This window comes from Phocoena phocoena, chromosome 1 (assembly GCF_963924675.1).
Source record: "Phocoena phocoena chromosome 1, mPhoPho1.1, whole genome shotgun sequence".
Classification (NCBI taxonomy): Eukaryota; Metazoa; Chordata; class Mammalia; order Artiodactyla; family Phocoenidae; genus Phocoena; species Phocoena phocoena.
Genome location: NC_089219.1, coordinates 151,815,577 through 151,827,883, shown reverse-complemented (window position 1 = coordinate 151,827,883; position 12,307 = coordinate 151,815,577). Strand labels below are relative to the sequence as shown.

At 41.4% G+C, this 12,307-nt stretch overlaps 1 protein-coding gene across 1 annotated transcript; it reads right to left on the bottom strand.

Annotated features, from left to right (window-relative positions):
• Window positions 1-545: 545 nt before the first annotated feature.
• On the bottom strand, window positions 546-11,498 carry ELK4 (ETS transcription factor ELK4). The gene is made up of 5 exons (XM_065884041.1): window positions 11,238-11,498; window positions 5,444-5,659; window positions 3,415-4,290; window positions 2,532-2,648; window positions 546-802 (listed from the first exon to the last, which is right to left on the bottom strand). Exons 2-5 carry the CDS (start codon window positions 5,648-5,650, stop codon window positions 704-706), a joined length of 1,299 nt encoding a protein of 432 aa, XP_065740113.1. The 5' UTR covers window positions 5,651-5,659; window positions 11,238-11,498; the 3' UTR covers window positions 546-703.
• Between the last annotated feature and the right edge of the window lie 809 nt (window positions 11,499-12,307).

Here is a 12,307-nt window from a genome sequence, read left to right as displayed (position 1 = left end):
AAGTCCCCGGTTTAAAAATCTCCCTAAGTGGGAATAAACTAGCTCCATGCTCTGTTGACAGGTTCAGACAAGATCACACATATGGCTAAGAGATCCACCCTGAATAAATGTAAATAAGACGCCTTTTTGTGGAGTTGCTTACATATGTTATAGTTCATAGCAAAACAGAATCTACCCAATAGTCCTGCTCCAATCTTTCTTTGTGTGAATAGGAATGATTCTTTTTCCTCTACTGCTTATGCACAACTCAGTATTCAACAGAGCACATTAAAGTCCTGAAGATATGGCCAATTTCATTTAACTAATATTTCTTTATATAACATGCTCAAAGCATAATTTTTTTCCTGGCCAAAGGGTCCCAATAAGGCAGGAGGAGTAACTTTGTTCTTAATTCTCTTGCAAAGCATAGCTAGCTGCTAAACCCCACCAAAAATTTCTTTAACACGAAGTTCAAAATATTTTTTTAAAAAGAAAGAAAAAGAGGGAGGTGGAGTCTGGACTCCAATTAAGGCATTTTTATACACAGTCTAACTTGAGTCCTATTGAAAGGGAATCCTAAAAAAGCATTTTTAATGGAGAATGGCAGAAATCACAATAGTCTCTTATCAGCATTGTGATGTATCAATTGCTCACTTTAAATGTAATCATGTTGGGTGTCTCTTGGGTGTTATTCCTTGGTTCTCTCATCCCACAAGTGCATAGGTTATGTTTTCTGTAGATCTGGGGAAAATGGGCCAGGGGTGGAAGGTCCATCCAGGCCAGACAGAGTGAACGGCCCATGACTGTTCAGCACAGAAGGAAACTGAGAAAGAAAATAAAACACATTATCGTCCTATTATGCAACCCTAAATTTCACTTTCTGTCCCTATTATATTCCCTGAGGCAGAACATGACATCCACCTGCAGTGGCTCACAGGACAAAGGCAGTAATTGTTTATCATGGAAGAATATGATGTCACAGAAACTTTTAAAAAATTGTTTGTCTTATATGTTAAATATTAACACCCTCCAGCGTACCTTGATGGAACGGAAAGAACAAACCTATACTTTCCCTCAGATGCTAAGGTACACAGGTTCACACCTGACTTCAAATGAAGGTTTTAGAAAGTTCAGTAAATGACAGTATGCACTACAGAGTATAATTCAATTGTATAGCACATCACAGACTATCAAAAAGAGGTCCAGAGGAGATGCCCATCTCTTAACTGCTGCAAATAGTTGTAGGGTGCTCATCCTACAAAAGGGCTCCCCATCATGTATTCTGAGACCAAATGTATATGGAGATTCCAGGCTGGAGCTACATGAGCACTTTGACTTTCTCTCTATAATTCAATTATCTGTTTGTGAGAGGCAAAGAAAAATGTAAAATGAAATATGGAAAATTCTCAACACTCTATTCAATAATTTATAAGATTTTGCAAAAAACAAATTGCAGAAGTAGTAAGATTTTTAATTTTCTTTCTTTTTTCCCCCCTCACCATTCCATTTCCAAAAGAACAAATGAAAATTTAAATTACAAAATCTAAGAAAATCTCCCAGGGAGTCACCCTTGAATAAGTGAATGAATCAACTACAAGAAAGCCTACAAGTTATAAAGTCTAGATGTTCTGGGCAAAAAAATGGTTTAAAGCTGTGAGACCGGGACTTCCCTGGTGGTCCAGTGGTTAATTAAAAATCCACCTTCCAGTGCAGGGCACGAGGGTTCGATCCCTGGTCGGGGAACTAAGATCCCACATGCCGCAGAGCAACTAAGCCCGTGCGCCACAACTAGAGAGCCCAACTCGAGAAAAGCCCATGCGCTGCAACTACTGAGCCCGTGCGCTCTAGAGACCACGCGCCACAACCAGAGAAGCCCGCACACCACAACAAACAGCCCACGTACTGTAATGAAGACCCAGCGCAGACAAAATTAAATAAAAATAAATAAATAAATACCTTAAAAAAAAAAGATTAATAATACCTGCCTTGCAGGGTTTTAATAAATAAAGCAAGCTGTGAGACCTTTCCTAAGATCTTGGTTAAGAGGTAATACAATATTCATTTTTAAAAATATAGATATTTAAAATACTGATGAATATCAATTCTGAATGAGGGGGGAAATGGGAGTATTTGATATACTATTCTCAAAAGTTTTCTCTATTTTTTTAAAGTCCTCAGTTAAAAGGGGAAACCCCTCTTAAAAGAAAGATATATATATACACATTTTCTTTTTTTAGAAAAGAGGATTTCTAGCATTTAAAATGACCAAAAAAAAACTGGATAGGCTCAAAATCTACTACAGTTTTAAACAATTCTTGCTCTAATTCAAATGTATGGGATAGTAAACAATGAAAAGGAAACTCTGCCGTGAATATTTATCCGAGTTGTCTGCTGGCCAGAAAATTAACACTTAGAAATTCAAAAATAAATCTAAGGAATACTTATTAAGTAGAAGTTTTACAATGATTAACTGAAGAGTGGATACTGCCTTTTTGCCTTTTTCTTCATTTACCACACCCCAATTACAGAAGACAAGCTTTTATGTAATTTACCTGGAAAAGTGTGTTAGCACCTTGTAGCCTGGCTGGACTTAGGGGAGCAACAGGGCTGAGAGTACTCCAAAAGTGGATACTGGAGAGCAAGGGGCTCGGAGTCAGTAAGATGGGTGTCTGCAACACACAAACCAAAAATATAACTAAATGGCTTATCAGGATTATGTTTACCCTTGTAATACACAAATAGCTCTGGATCCAAATATTGTCCTATTCTCCACTCCAAGTATCTCCAAGTCGGAAATCTTATCATGAGGAAAAACTCAGAAATTACTTTTACAACCCAAGTAAGATAAAGGTCAAAATATTTTCTAACCCGTTTTTGGTAGAATCTTTTTCAAATAGAAAAACAAAACCAATCTGAATTTTGGTATGGAGAAATTATGGGTAACTGAGTCACAAACATATTTTCCCCTTAATAATGTGTACGTCTAGGAGTAATCTAACTATTTAAATGTTATATGAGATGACCAAGTTAAGAAATAGCTAATGAAAATAACTGCACAAACTTGTAAGGACCTCAGGATCTGTTGTCTTCTAACTTGAGATTATCACTGTTGTTTTATATGACCCCCCCCACCGCAAAAAAAAAGAGAGAGAGAGAGAATATACTTATTTTCTTTAGGAGAAAGTGGAAACACCAAATACTTATTTACTTGTAGAACAATGAATTTTTTAACACAATACTCCAAACCTTTTATTTTGACAATCCTAATTGAGGTGAGGAATTGGGTTACTTTCACAGGGTCATATAACCTTCTGTAAGGCAAGCCTATGTAGCCAAATGAGAACTTGAGGTTATAAATTCTGGATTTGTTTTAAAAGGTGAGTAAAAACAAACAAAACCAAAAAAATGCAGCACTAATAAGAAAGAAAGTGTTACCTGCGAAAAAAGTGCTGGCGTAAGGGAAGCTGTAGGGAGAGATGGGCTTAATATTCCCAGTGGGCTTGGATCACTGCCCGTGATCACCAGGGTTGGTGCCAGCTCTAACCCCTTGGGTTTCTTGGACCTTGACGAATTATTTGTTTTGTCCTTTTCTGGCAAAGCCAAATCCTGGTCTTTAGGCTCCAGGGACAAGTCCTCCGGAAGTTCCATTGGCTGAGAAGCCACTGATTCCATGTCTGTGTCCATGTCTGGGTTGGAACTCAGTGGTGGTGAAGGTGTTCTAGAAGGCTCCTGCAGAGGGGACACGGACGAAATAGGTGGTGTGGTGGTAAAAGCGGCAGTTACGCTAGATGCAGAAGCTGGTGCTTCCAGAGAAGGCAGTCTGGGGGAAGCCAAATTCTCCAACGCTTGCATAGTTTCTTCTGAAGACGGAGAGATACTTGGGCCAGTAGAGATGGCAGCAGCAAGAGGTTCAACTGGTGGCTTTTTGGCAGGTGTGGTTACAAATTTGATAACAGATGGTGTTGGCTCCTGAGGAGATTTTTTCTCTGCCAATTTCTCAGCTGGATTCTCCACCTTTATAGATTTGAAAAGCTTCCTGTTGGAGGAGTTCAAAGAGTTGAGAGTAAATGAAGAATATAAGCCAGAGTGTATGTAGTCATTGCGGCTAGAGGTCTTGGCACCAGGCTGTGGTGGCTTCTCTTTCCCGCCATTCTCCACATCTTTGGAACTGTTGCTGCTGAGTTCACTGACGCTTAAAGCTTCACAGTCTCCCTCAACCCTGCCCACTGTCATCGGATCCATGTTCAAAATCTCTGGGTACGAGACAAACTTGTACACAAACTTCTGACCGTTCACTTTTTTAATGATATTCTGTAGATAAATAAAATAAACACTCTTAGACTTTCTTAAACTTTTCTTAAGCATTTCTTAAACTTTACCCACCCCCCATGAAAAAGCTGACCAAATGGGGTTCTCTATTTGATAGGTAGTTTACTTGAAAGCTTCAAAATCATCTAAATTTATCTAGCCATACCAAACACAGTTCCTACTATTATGGAGTACAAGTTAAAAACATTTAAATGTCTTACTAACAACTGAACTAATATGTTACATAAAAGCTGAAAGATTTTAATTACTTAACACTGTCAGCCAAGTATCTGTATGAAGTCAAAAATTTCTGAACTGCAATCTCAAATAACTCCAAAGGTACAAGCCATTCACATGCTGAGGAAGCAAAAAGGAATTCAGAATATTACTTCTGCTAAGGTTCCTACTTCCTTCAGAAACTCCAGCTGCTTCTTACCTCATCTCTCCATACAGGAAAGCTGATAACATCAACCACTCAAAGGTGAGAGAAATTAAGATCCCAGCTTCTCACTTTAATTCTACCCATTTGAGCCATTTATTTCACTTCAGTGCCCAAGAATGTATTCAAAATAATAAGAAATTAAACAAAAACGTTTTAACTAAGAAATCATATCTAGGTATTAACAGCTATTCTTTAAGGTATTAATTTGTGTTCCAGGTTAAACTAAAAAGTAAAAATTAAGTAGAGCTAAAAAAATGAGTAAATATGAGACAATTTTTAAAGTAAATTATGATATAAACAAGAGTATTTATTCATCCTCAAGAATCTCAAAAGTTCCTTTTCCTTATTCCAACTCTATAATCTTTTTTCCTTTAAAGACAACTCTAATTAGGAATAATATATGAGCAATGGGAGCTGGGTACTGAATAAGAATTTTCAGAAATACACCTGGAACATTTACATCTTTCAGCCTAATTCCAAACTGCTGAAGCTGTAAAATAAATTGAATTAAAATAAACCAGAACAGTGATCATTTCACAATGTATACAAATATCGCATCATTATGTTGTACACCCAAAACCAATATAACTTTATGTCAATTATACCTCAATTAAAAAAAATTTCTTTTAATAAATAAATAAACCAGGACATTAGTACCTCTAACCTCACCAGAAGAGAAGCATCAATTCTTGTTTTGAGGTGGATGTGTATTACCTTCACATAATAGTATCTGAGGGCTCGGCTGAGTTTGTCATAATTCATATTAGGCTTGTTCTTTCGAATCCCCCAGAGACGAGCCACCTCTTCTGCCTGCAAAAGCTTGAACTCCCCATTATTAGAGGTCCAGCAGATCATGTGATCGTTCTGAGGCTCCTTTAGGAGCTGAAGGAGGAACTGCCACAGGGTGATAGCACTGTCCATAGCAATGAGCTGAAAGAGGCATCGGGTAAAATACACAATTAACAGCCAACTGTATATGTCAGACACTGTTTTAAGTACTCTAACTGTATTAGACTAATTACTCATTTTATCCCCACAACAATCCTATAAGACAGATACTACTGCAGCCTCATTTTACATGTGAAAAAACTGATTCATTAAAGAGTTAAGTAACTTGTCTAAGGTCACACACGTAAATGGTGGAGCTGAGATTTAAACGCAGGCAATCTGGATCCAGAGTCCAAACTCTTAAGCAAGCCACGCTGCTTAAGAAAAGTCTTGCTGTGAGATAAAGCTAGTTTCATAAATTGCAGGAGCAGACTGACGAATGCCAACCAGTAGAGTAGCACTGTTATTAAATTTTATCTTAAAAACTCATTGTCATATTCTCTGAGGAGACTACCATTTCAGCATCTATCTAAATTAGCCCAGCTGGTTTATTTGCCAGGATATGTTGTGTGTCTCAGGGTGGCCCAGAGATATAGGGAATAATCCGCTTTTGCTCCACTGGTATTTCTCCTCCAAATAGCTTCCATTATCATAAATGTAATTTACACACAAATTGGCAGCACTGAATATTCAGCAAAATGTTCCCTAAGTTACAAGTCCTGTCACCATTCTGTCCACAGGGATTCCACCTGCATAGATCCTCCTTTTATTTGATTAGCAACCTTTATTTGATTATCAAGACTGGAACTGAAATATCTTTCAGTATCTCAAGTTTTAGGATCTCCCTATTTAGGCCAGAGTTTCCTAAATTCAGCACTATTGATATTTTGGGCCAGATTAGTTTTTTGTTCCTGGACGCTGTCCTGTGCATTGTAGTTTAACAACATCCCTGGCCTCTATCCACTAGATGCCAGTAGCACCTCCTGCCCAATTTGGCAATCAAAATGTCTGCAGACATTGCCAACTGTTCTCCTGGGGGGACCATATCATCTCAGTTAACAACCATTGGTTTAGGCAATGAAGCAGCAAGGAAATGTTCTCACAAAGTTATTTTCCTCACAAAAACTTCCAAACACCTTGTTTATAAGGAAGAATTTTTTAAAATATTTTTTAAACATCTTTATTGGAGTATAATTGCTTTACAATGGTGTGTTAGTTTCTGCTTTATAACAAAGTGAATCAGCTATACATATACATATATCCCCATATCTCCTCCCTCTCGCATCTCCCTCCCATGCTCCCAGGAAGAATTCTTTAGGGCAGAAACTCTGGCCATATATAAGCACATTCTAAAAAGTCTATAATTGAACTTTACACACACACACACACACACACACACACACACAAAACAAAAAACCTTCCTTTTTAAATCTATGAATTAGATCTCACTGGATCAGAACAGGACTTAAATGAAATCAATTCTGTTAAAATACTCTAAAAACAGGTAAATTGACTACAACAAAATTTAAAACTTTTGTGCTGCAAACAATACCATCAAGTGAGGAGACAATCCTTGGAATGGGTGAAAGTATTTTCAAATAATAAGGGACTTTCATCAAAAAGTATAAAGAATCCTTACAGTTAAAAAACAAACTGAAAATAGGCCAAGGTTTTGAAAAGACATTTCTCCAAAAAGTAATACAGATGTCCAACAAGCACATGAAAAGATGCTCAGTGTCATTAGTTACTAGGGAAATTAAAATCAAAACCACACAAGATACCACTTCACACCTACTAGGATGGCTACAATCAAAAAGACAGATGCTAAGTGTTGGCTAGAATGTGGAGAAAAGTGAAACCCTCATACATTGCTGATGGGAATGTAAAATGGTGCAGCCACTCTGGAAAACAGTTTGGCAGCTCCTCAAAATACTAAACACAGAGTTACCATATGACCCAGTAATTCCACTCGTAGGTATATGCCCAAGAGAAATGAAAATATATGTCCACACAGACACTTACACGGGAATGTTCACGGTGGTATTCACAATACCCAAAAAAGTAGAAACCACCCAAATGTCCAACAACTGATGAGTGGACAAGCAAAATGTAGTATAACCACAGAGTGGCATATTAGCCAGAAAAAGGAATGAAATACTGATATGGGCTACTTCAGTGGATGAACCTTGAAAACATTACCCTAAGTGAAAGAAGCCAGCCATTTATATGAAACATCCAGAATAGGCAGAAAGTTGATTAGTGGTTGCTTAGGGCTGGGAATGGGGAATGGGTGGGGAGAAGAAAAGGGGAGTGACTGTTAATGGGGTGATGAAAATATTCTAAAGTTAGATCGTGGTGGTGGTTATACAACTCTGTGAATATACGAAAACCACTGAACCGTACTAAGTAGGTGAATTTTATGGTATGTGAATTATTTCTCAATAAAGATGTTAAAAACAAACACTACAGACAATACAAAAGTTAGGCCTGAGAAAGCTAACTCTTAACTATGTACAACTCACAAAGCGTCAACAGTGTCTACTTCCAAAAAGGGCAAAGATGAGGAACTATACTAGAAACTATCTGAGTTTCTATAACTTCTGAGACATTCAAAAAGTCCTCCAATTATCCTGTTATCACTTCGAAGCTGGTTATACAGAGATACTGTCATCCAAAAGTAGAGCTGGGAAAATAATAAAGAATAGAACAGGGGAGATGCCTTCCACATTTACAGAGTTAATGGAGAAACAGGCCATGAATCTAAGTCTCTTTCATCACAGTCATATACTCTGTTCATTAGGGAAACCACTTCCCTAGATGGATAAAAGCATTCACATCACCAGTGGGTTGTAAAGAAGTATTACATTATTAGATACTAAGTGATAATAATGTACAAATATGAAATGCTACTTTAATGCTAGATAACTATGCTCACTAGAAATCATAGTTTCCCATAGCCTCACTTAAGCTGGGTTAAAACAGAGGTTTTATATTATATCCATCAAGTATTGGGCGGGGAGGTGGGGGGGATGGTCCCTGCCATTTCTCTGACTTTACTGCAGAGGCTTTTCTTCTGATAATGCCTGTTCATGGCAAGTTACTTTTTAACTACATATGTTTCCCATTTAAACAATTAGTTAGTCTAAATCTGTTACAACTACTTCCCAGTAAATTTCAGCTTAACCAGAGAACTCAGTCTCCACATTTCCAAACATCATCTTCATTATCAACAATGCTTACAGCACTGTGTGAATATGTGTGAGAGAATGATAATGGTGATGATGGTGAAGCTAGAAAGGAGGGGAAGAGGAGAGAGGAGGAAAGAAGAAAATGAACGGGGCAGAGAACCGGAATCTCAAGACTATTACACATTTGGTGCCTGTAATTCCATTTATTTTTGGAAAAATTCCCCAAACCAAATCCTAGAGTCTTAATGCCTATCACGCAGATAGTGCTTGAACCCCTCAGGTTTATAATGGCTAAGCAATACACGCAAAAAAAAGGAAATAACCATCAACATCTCCACAATGAGTACACAAGTGCCATCCTGAGCAAATGGGAGATGTTCCCAAGGTGGTGTCGGTTTACCTTCCACCTCTCCCTCTGGTTATTAGGAGAGAGTGTGTACTGAGCTAAACGCTGGTGGGGCTGTTGCATACTGCAGGGCAGAACCCAACTGTGTGGACAACGCTGCAGCTTCTCTAGTGTACTTCACAGTGCATCGGGGATGGGAAATGGCTGTGAAAGAAAATGGGCACTGTGGTTTTGGACTTACGTACTGGAAAAAAAATTTCTTTTGCGAAAAACTAACAAAGACATAAAATGGACATCCTCAGTGGGTACTTTAAAGGAATATTTTACTCATTCAATTTTGATAAGTTTATTCTTTGACTGAAAAGGTGGTGAACCACTGGGCATATAGTTAAGCTGAACCTCTTCATTTTAGTTCCTAAAAGTGTGCCATTAATATGAAATTCAACCATTTCTTCAGCCATAAAAGAGAATTAAAGGAAAAAAAGTTACAGAAGACAGTTATTTAAAATTACAAAGAGTGAAATAAAGTCAAAAATATTAAATACTTTTATTCTCAGTCAAAAAAACCCCAAACCCTTCATTTTTCTTCTCACGAAAATCTCAATGTTTCTACAATTACAGTTTTTTCCAGAAGTTACAGTTTTAAGAGATTTTTAGTACAAGTATAATGAGGGAGGGAAATACTTAACTGATCCAAATGAAGGAATCTGATGTCTGAGGGATTAAATGTGGAAAACATAACTGATTCTAACTTAGCACTTCAAAGATAGTAGATTAGTTCCTGTGCTAAAATGAAAGGAGCATGTTGAAGTAACTCATTAGGGAAAGGAAGCCTCTATTAAGTGAAAGCTTTCCCACCCTGAACATGTTTATAATACACATAGTCCAGTTGCTGTGGTGACCCATGGCCCAACTATTTTTCAGAAACAGTAGCTAAGACCCCCAAAAATAAATGTCTCTAAATTCATAGTGCTGCTTAAGTAAAACAAAAGCAAATTATGAAATGTATCAAGCCTAGTTTTGACTTAAAATCATCGTAGTTGTCAAAAAGTAATCTGGTGTATCTAACTGTACAGTATCCTATACTAACAGAATATTAAAAGTGTACTGCTACATTACCATAAAACTTAAAAACAACATTTCCCTAAATGGATTCCACTTAACGCAGTTTTAACATTTAAACAAAATTAAAGAGGGGAGAGTTCCTGAGGGGGAAAACTGAATCACAATACATTTTAATGAAAACACCACTGACAGTCTTAAATATTGAAGCACCAAGTTTTCCACGCAGTGCGGCGGTGAGTGGGAGATGGCAAAGAGGGAGGGAGGAGGCTCTGATCCACCAACCAAAGAGATGGGTGAACCGTTCTGATGAGGAATAAAATTCCAGAGTCTTTCTTTAAATGCCCTAAACTTCAAATAGCAATAGCTTGGGAAAAAGCCAATTGTGTATCGTTTGACTACTTCAGCCAACAATGCCCTTTATTTCCTGCCAAAGCCAGTTAATATTCAGCCCCCAAAAGATGTTTCCAATTGATCTTCCTAGGGATGAAGAAGCCACCAGCCTCGCGGCAGCTGTACATTAAGCGGAAAGTAAAGAGGGGAGGGGGGTTGCGGAAGAGAAACAGAAAAAGAAATGAAACTTGACACCGGATGAATAGCGAGCTTGGGGACAGGAAGAGACACGGATGACCGTGTGCCCCCGAGGAGATCAAAGTCCAGGGGAAGAGCCGCAACCTCACCGGGCCTGGGTAAGCACTGAATTACTGTACTTTCACTTTCCAACTTCCTGTCACTACAGAAAGTCAGAATTGCTCCCCTCTTGCCCCCACCCCCCCAAAAAAAAATCACTGCCACCTTTTGCCCCAAGGACCTCGCGGTACCAAATAAGGGGCGGAGAGAGCGGAGCGGGTCGCGCCGCATCTACCTGCGCGCCTCAGGGCTAGGGCCGCCTGAGCGGGCGGGGCGGGGCAGGGGCGGATCCCTAGGGGAGCGCGCGCGCCGCAGCCCCCGCGCCCGCCCCCACGCGCTCGTTTCCTGTTGTGCAGCGAGCCCCTCGCCCCCGCCCGCGTTCCCCGCTGCTGGGGGGGCCTCAAGACCCCGACGGGGTGCGGGGTGGACGGGGCGTGCGGGGCTGGCCGCTCACCGAGGAGGCGCGCGGGGCTTCCTCTGGGTCTCCGCCTGGAACACGATGCTCCTCTCCGCCCGCCGCCTTCTCAAGCTGGGAGCTCGAGGATGGCGCGGCAGCCGCTGCGACCCCCGCGGCGGAGCCGGAGAAGGCACCGGCGGCCAAGCCAAGCCCGCCGGGTGCCCGCAGCCGCCCGCATCTCCCGCCGCCGCCGCACCAGCCGCGGCTCCTCGCGCCCCGCCCTCCCCGCCCCCACACGCGGCGGCGGCGGCGGCGGCGCGGGTCGTCGGGGCCGCTACCCGCCGGGCGCGCGCTCGGGGCGTTCTTCGCCGCGGCCGAGCCTGCCAATCGCTCCGCGGCCGCCGCCACTCTCAAACCCCCCGGCTGCGTTGGGGTCCCTCCCCGACGCCGGAGCTGACGCGCGTCACTTCCGGGGGCGGTAAGGGAGGGGCCAATAGCACAGGGGCTCTGCCAGCCGCCGCCGTAGCAGTTTCCGCCGTCGTCCTCATCCCCGTCCCGGTTTTGGGGGGCCAGGGGTGCGGGCGCGGCGAGGGTGCTGTTTGGGTTTCTCCGCTTTGCACTCTCCGCTGGGTTACTAGCCAGTTGCTGTTTACCGAGGCCCACGACCCGAAACCGCACTCCGAAGCTGCCAGATGGCTCAGGACCTCGGAGGGGCCTGGGGCCCCTCCGTGTCTCCCCCCGCCCGAGGGAAGAGGTGGCGCTCGCCAAGCAGCCTCCAGGGGACCACTTCTGTTGTTGCGAAACTTAAATGTGAGGGCTTCTCCCTCCAGGCCTCCCGTCCTGCCTTCTTGGCTGGGTGTACAGAGAGGTCGGTATTGCCACAGCTTTCTCATCGAAGTGCCAGATCCCAGGGCACTATGAACACTTGACAAACATTAAATCAGCACTGTGGTTCTCTAGTGCCGGAACTGACAAATGGAAACACTGGTGTTCTGGCGTTGGAGTCGGAGACCTGGAATCCATCCGTGGCTCTGCCTCTCACTAACTCATCAGTCTTAAGCAACTTTCTTTACCTCCCACAACAGTTTCAATATACGTAAAATGGAGAGAACCCAATCTCTTAGAAC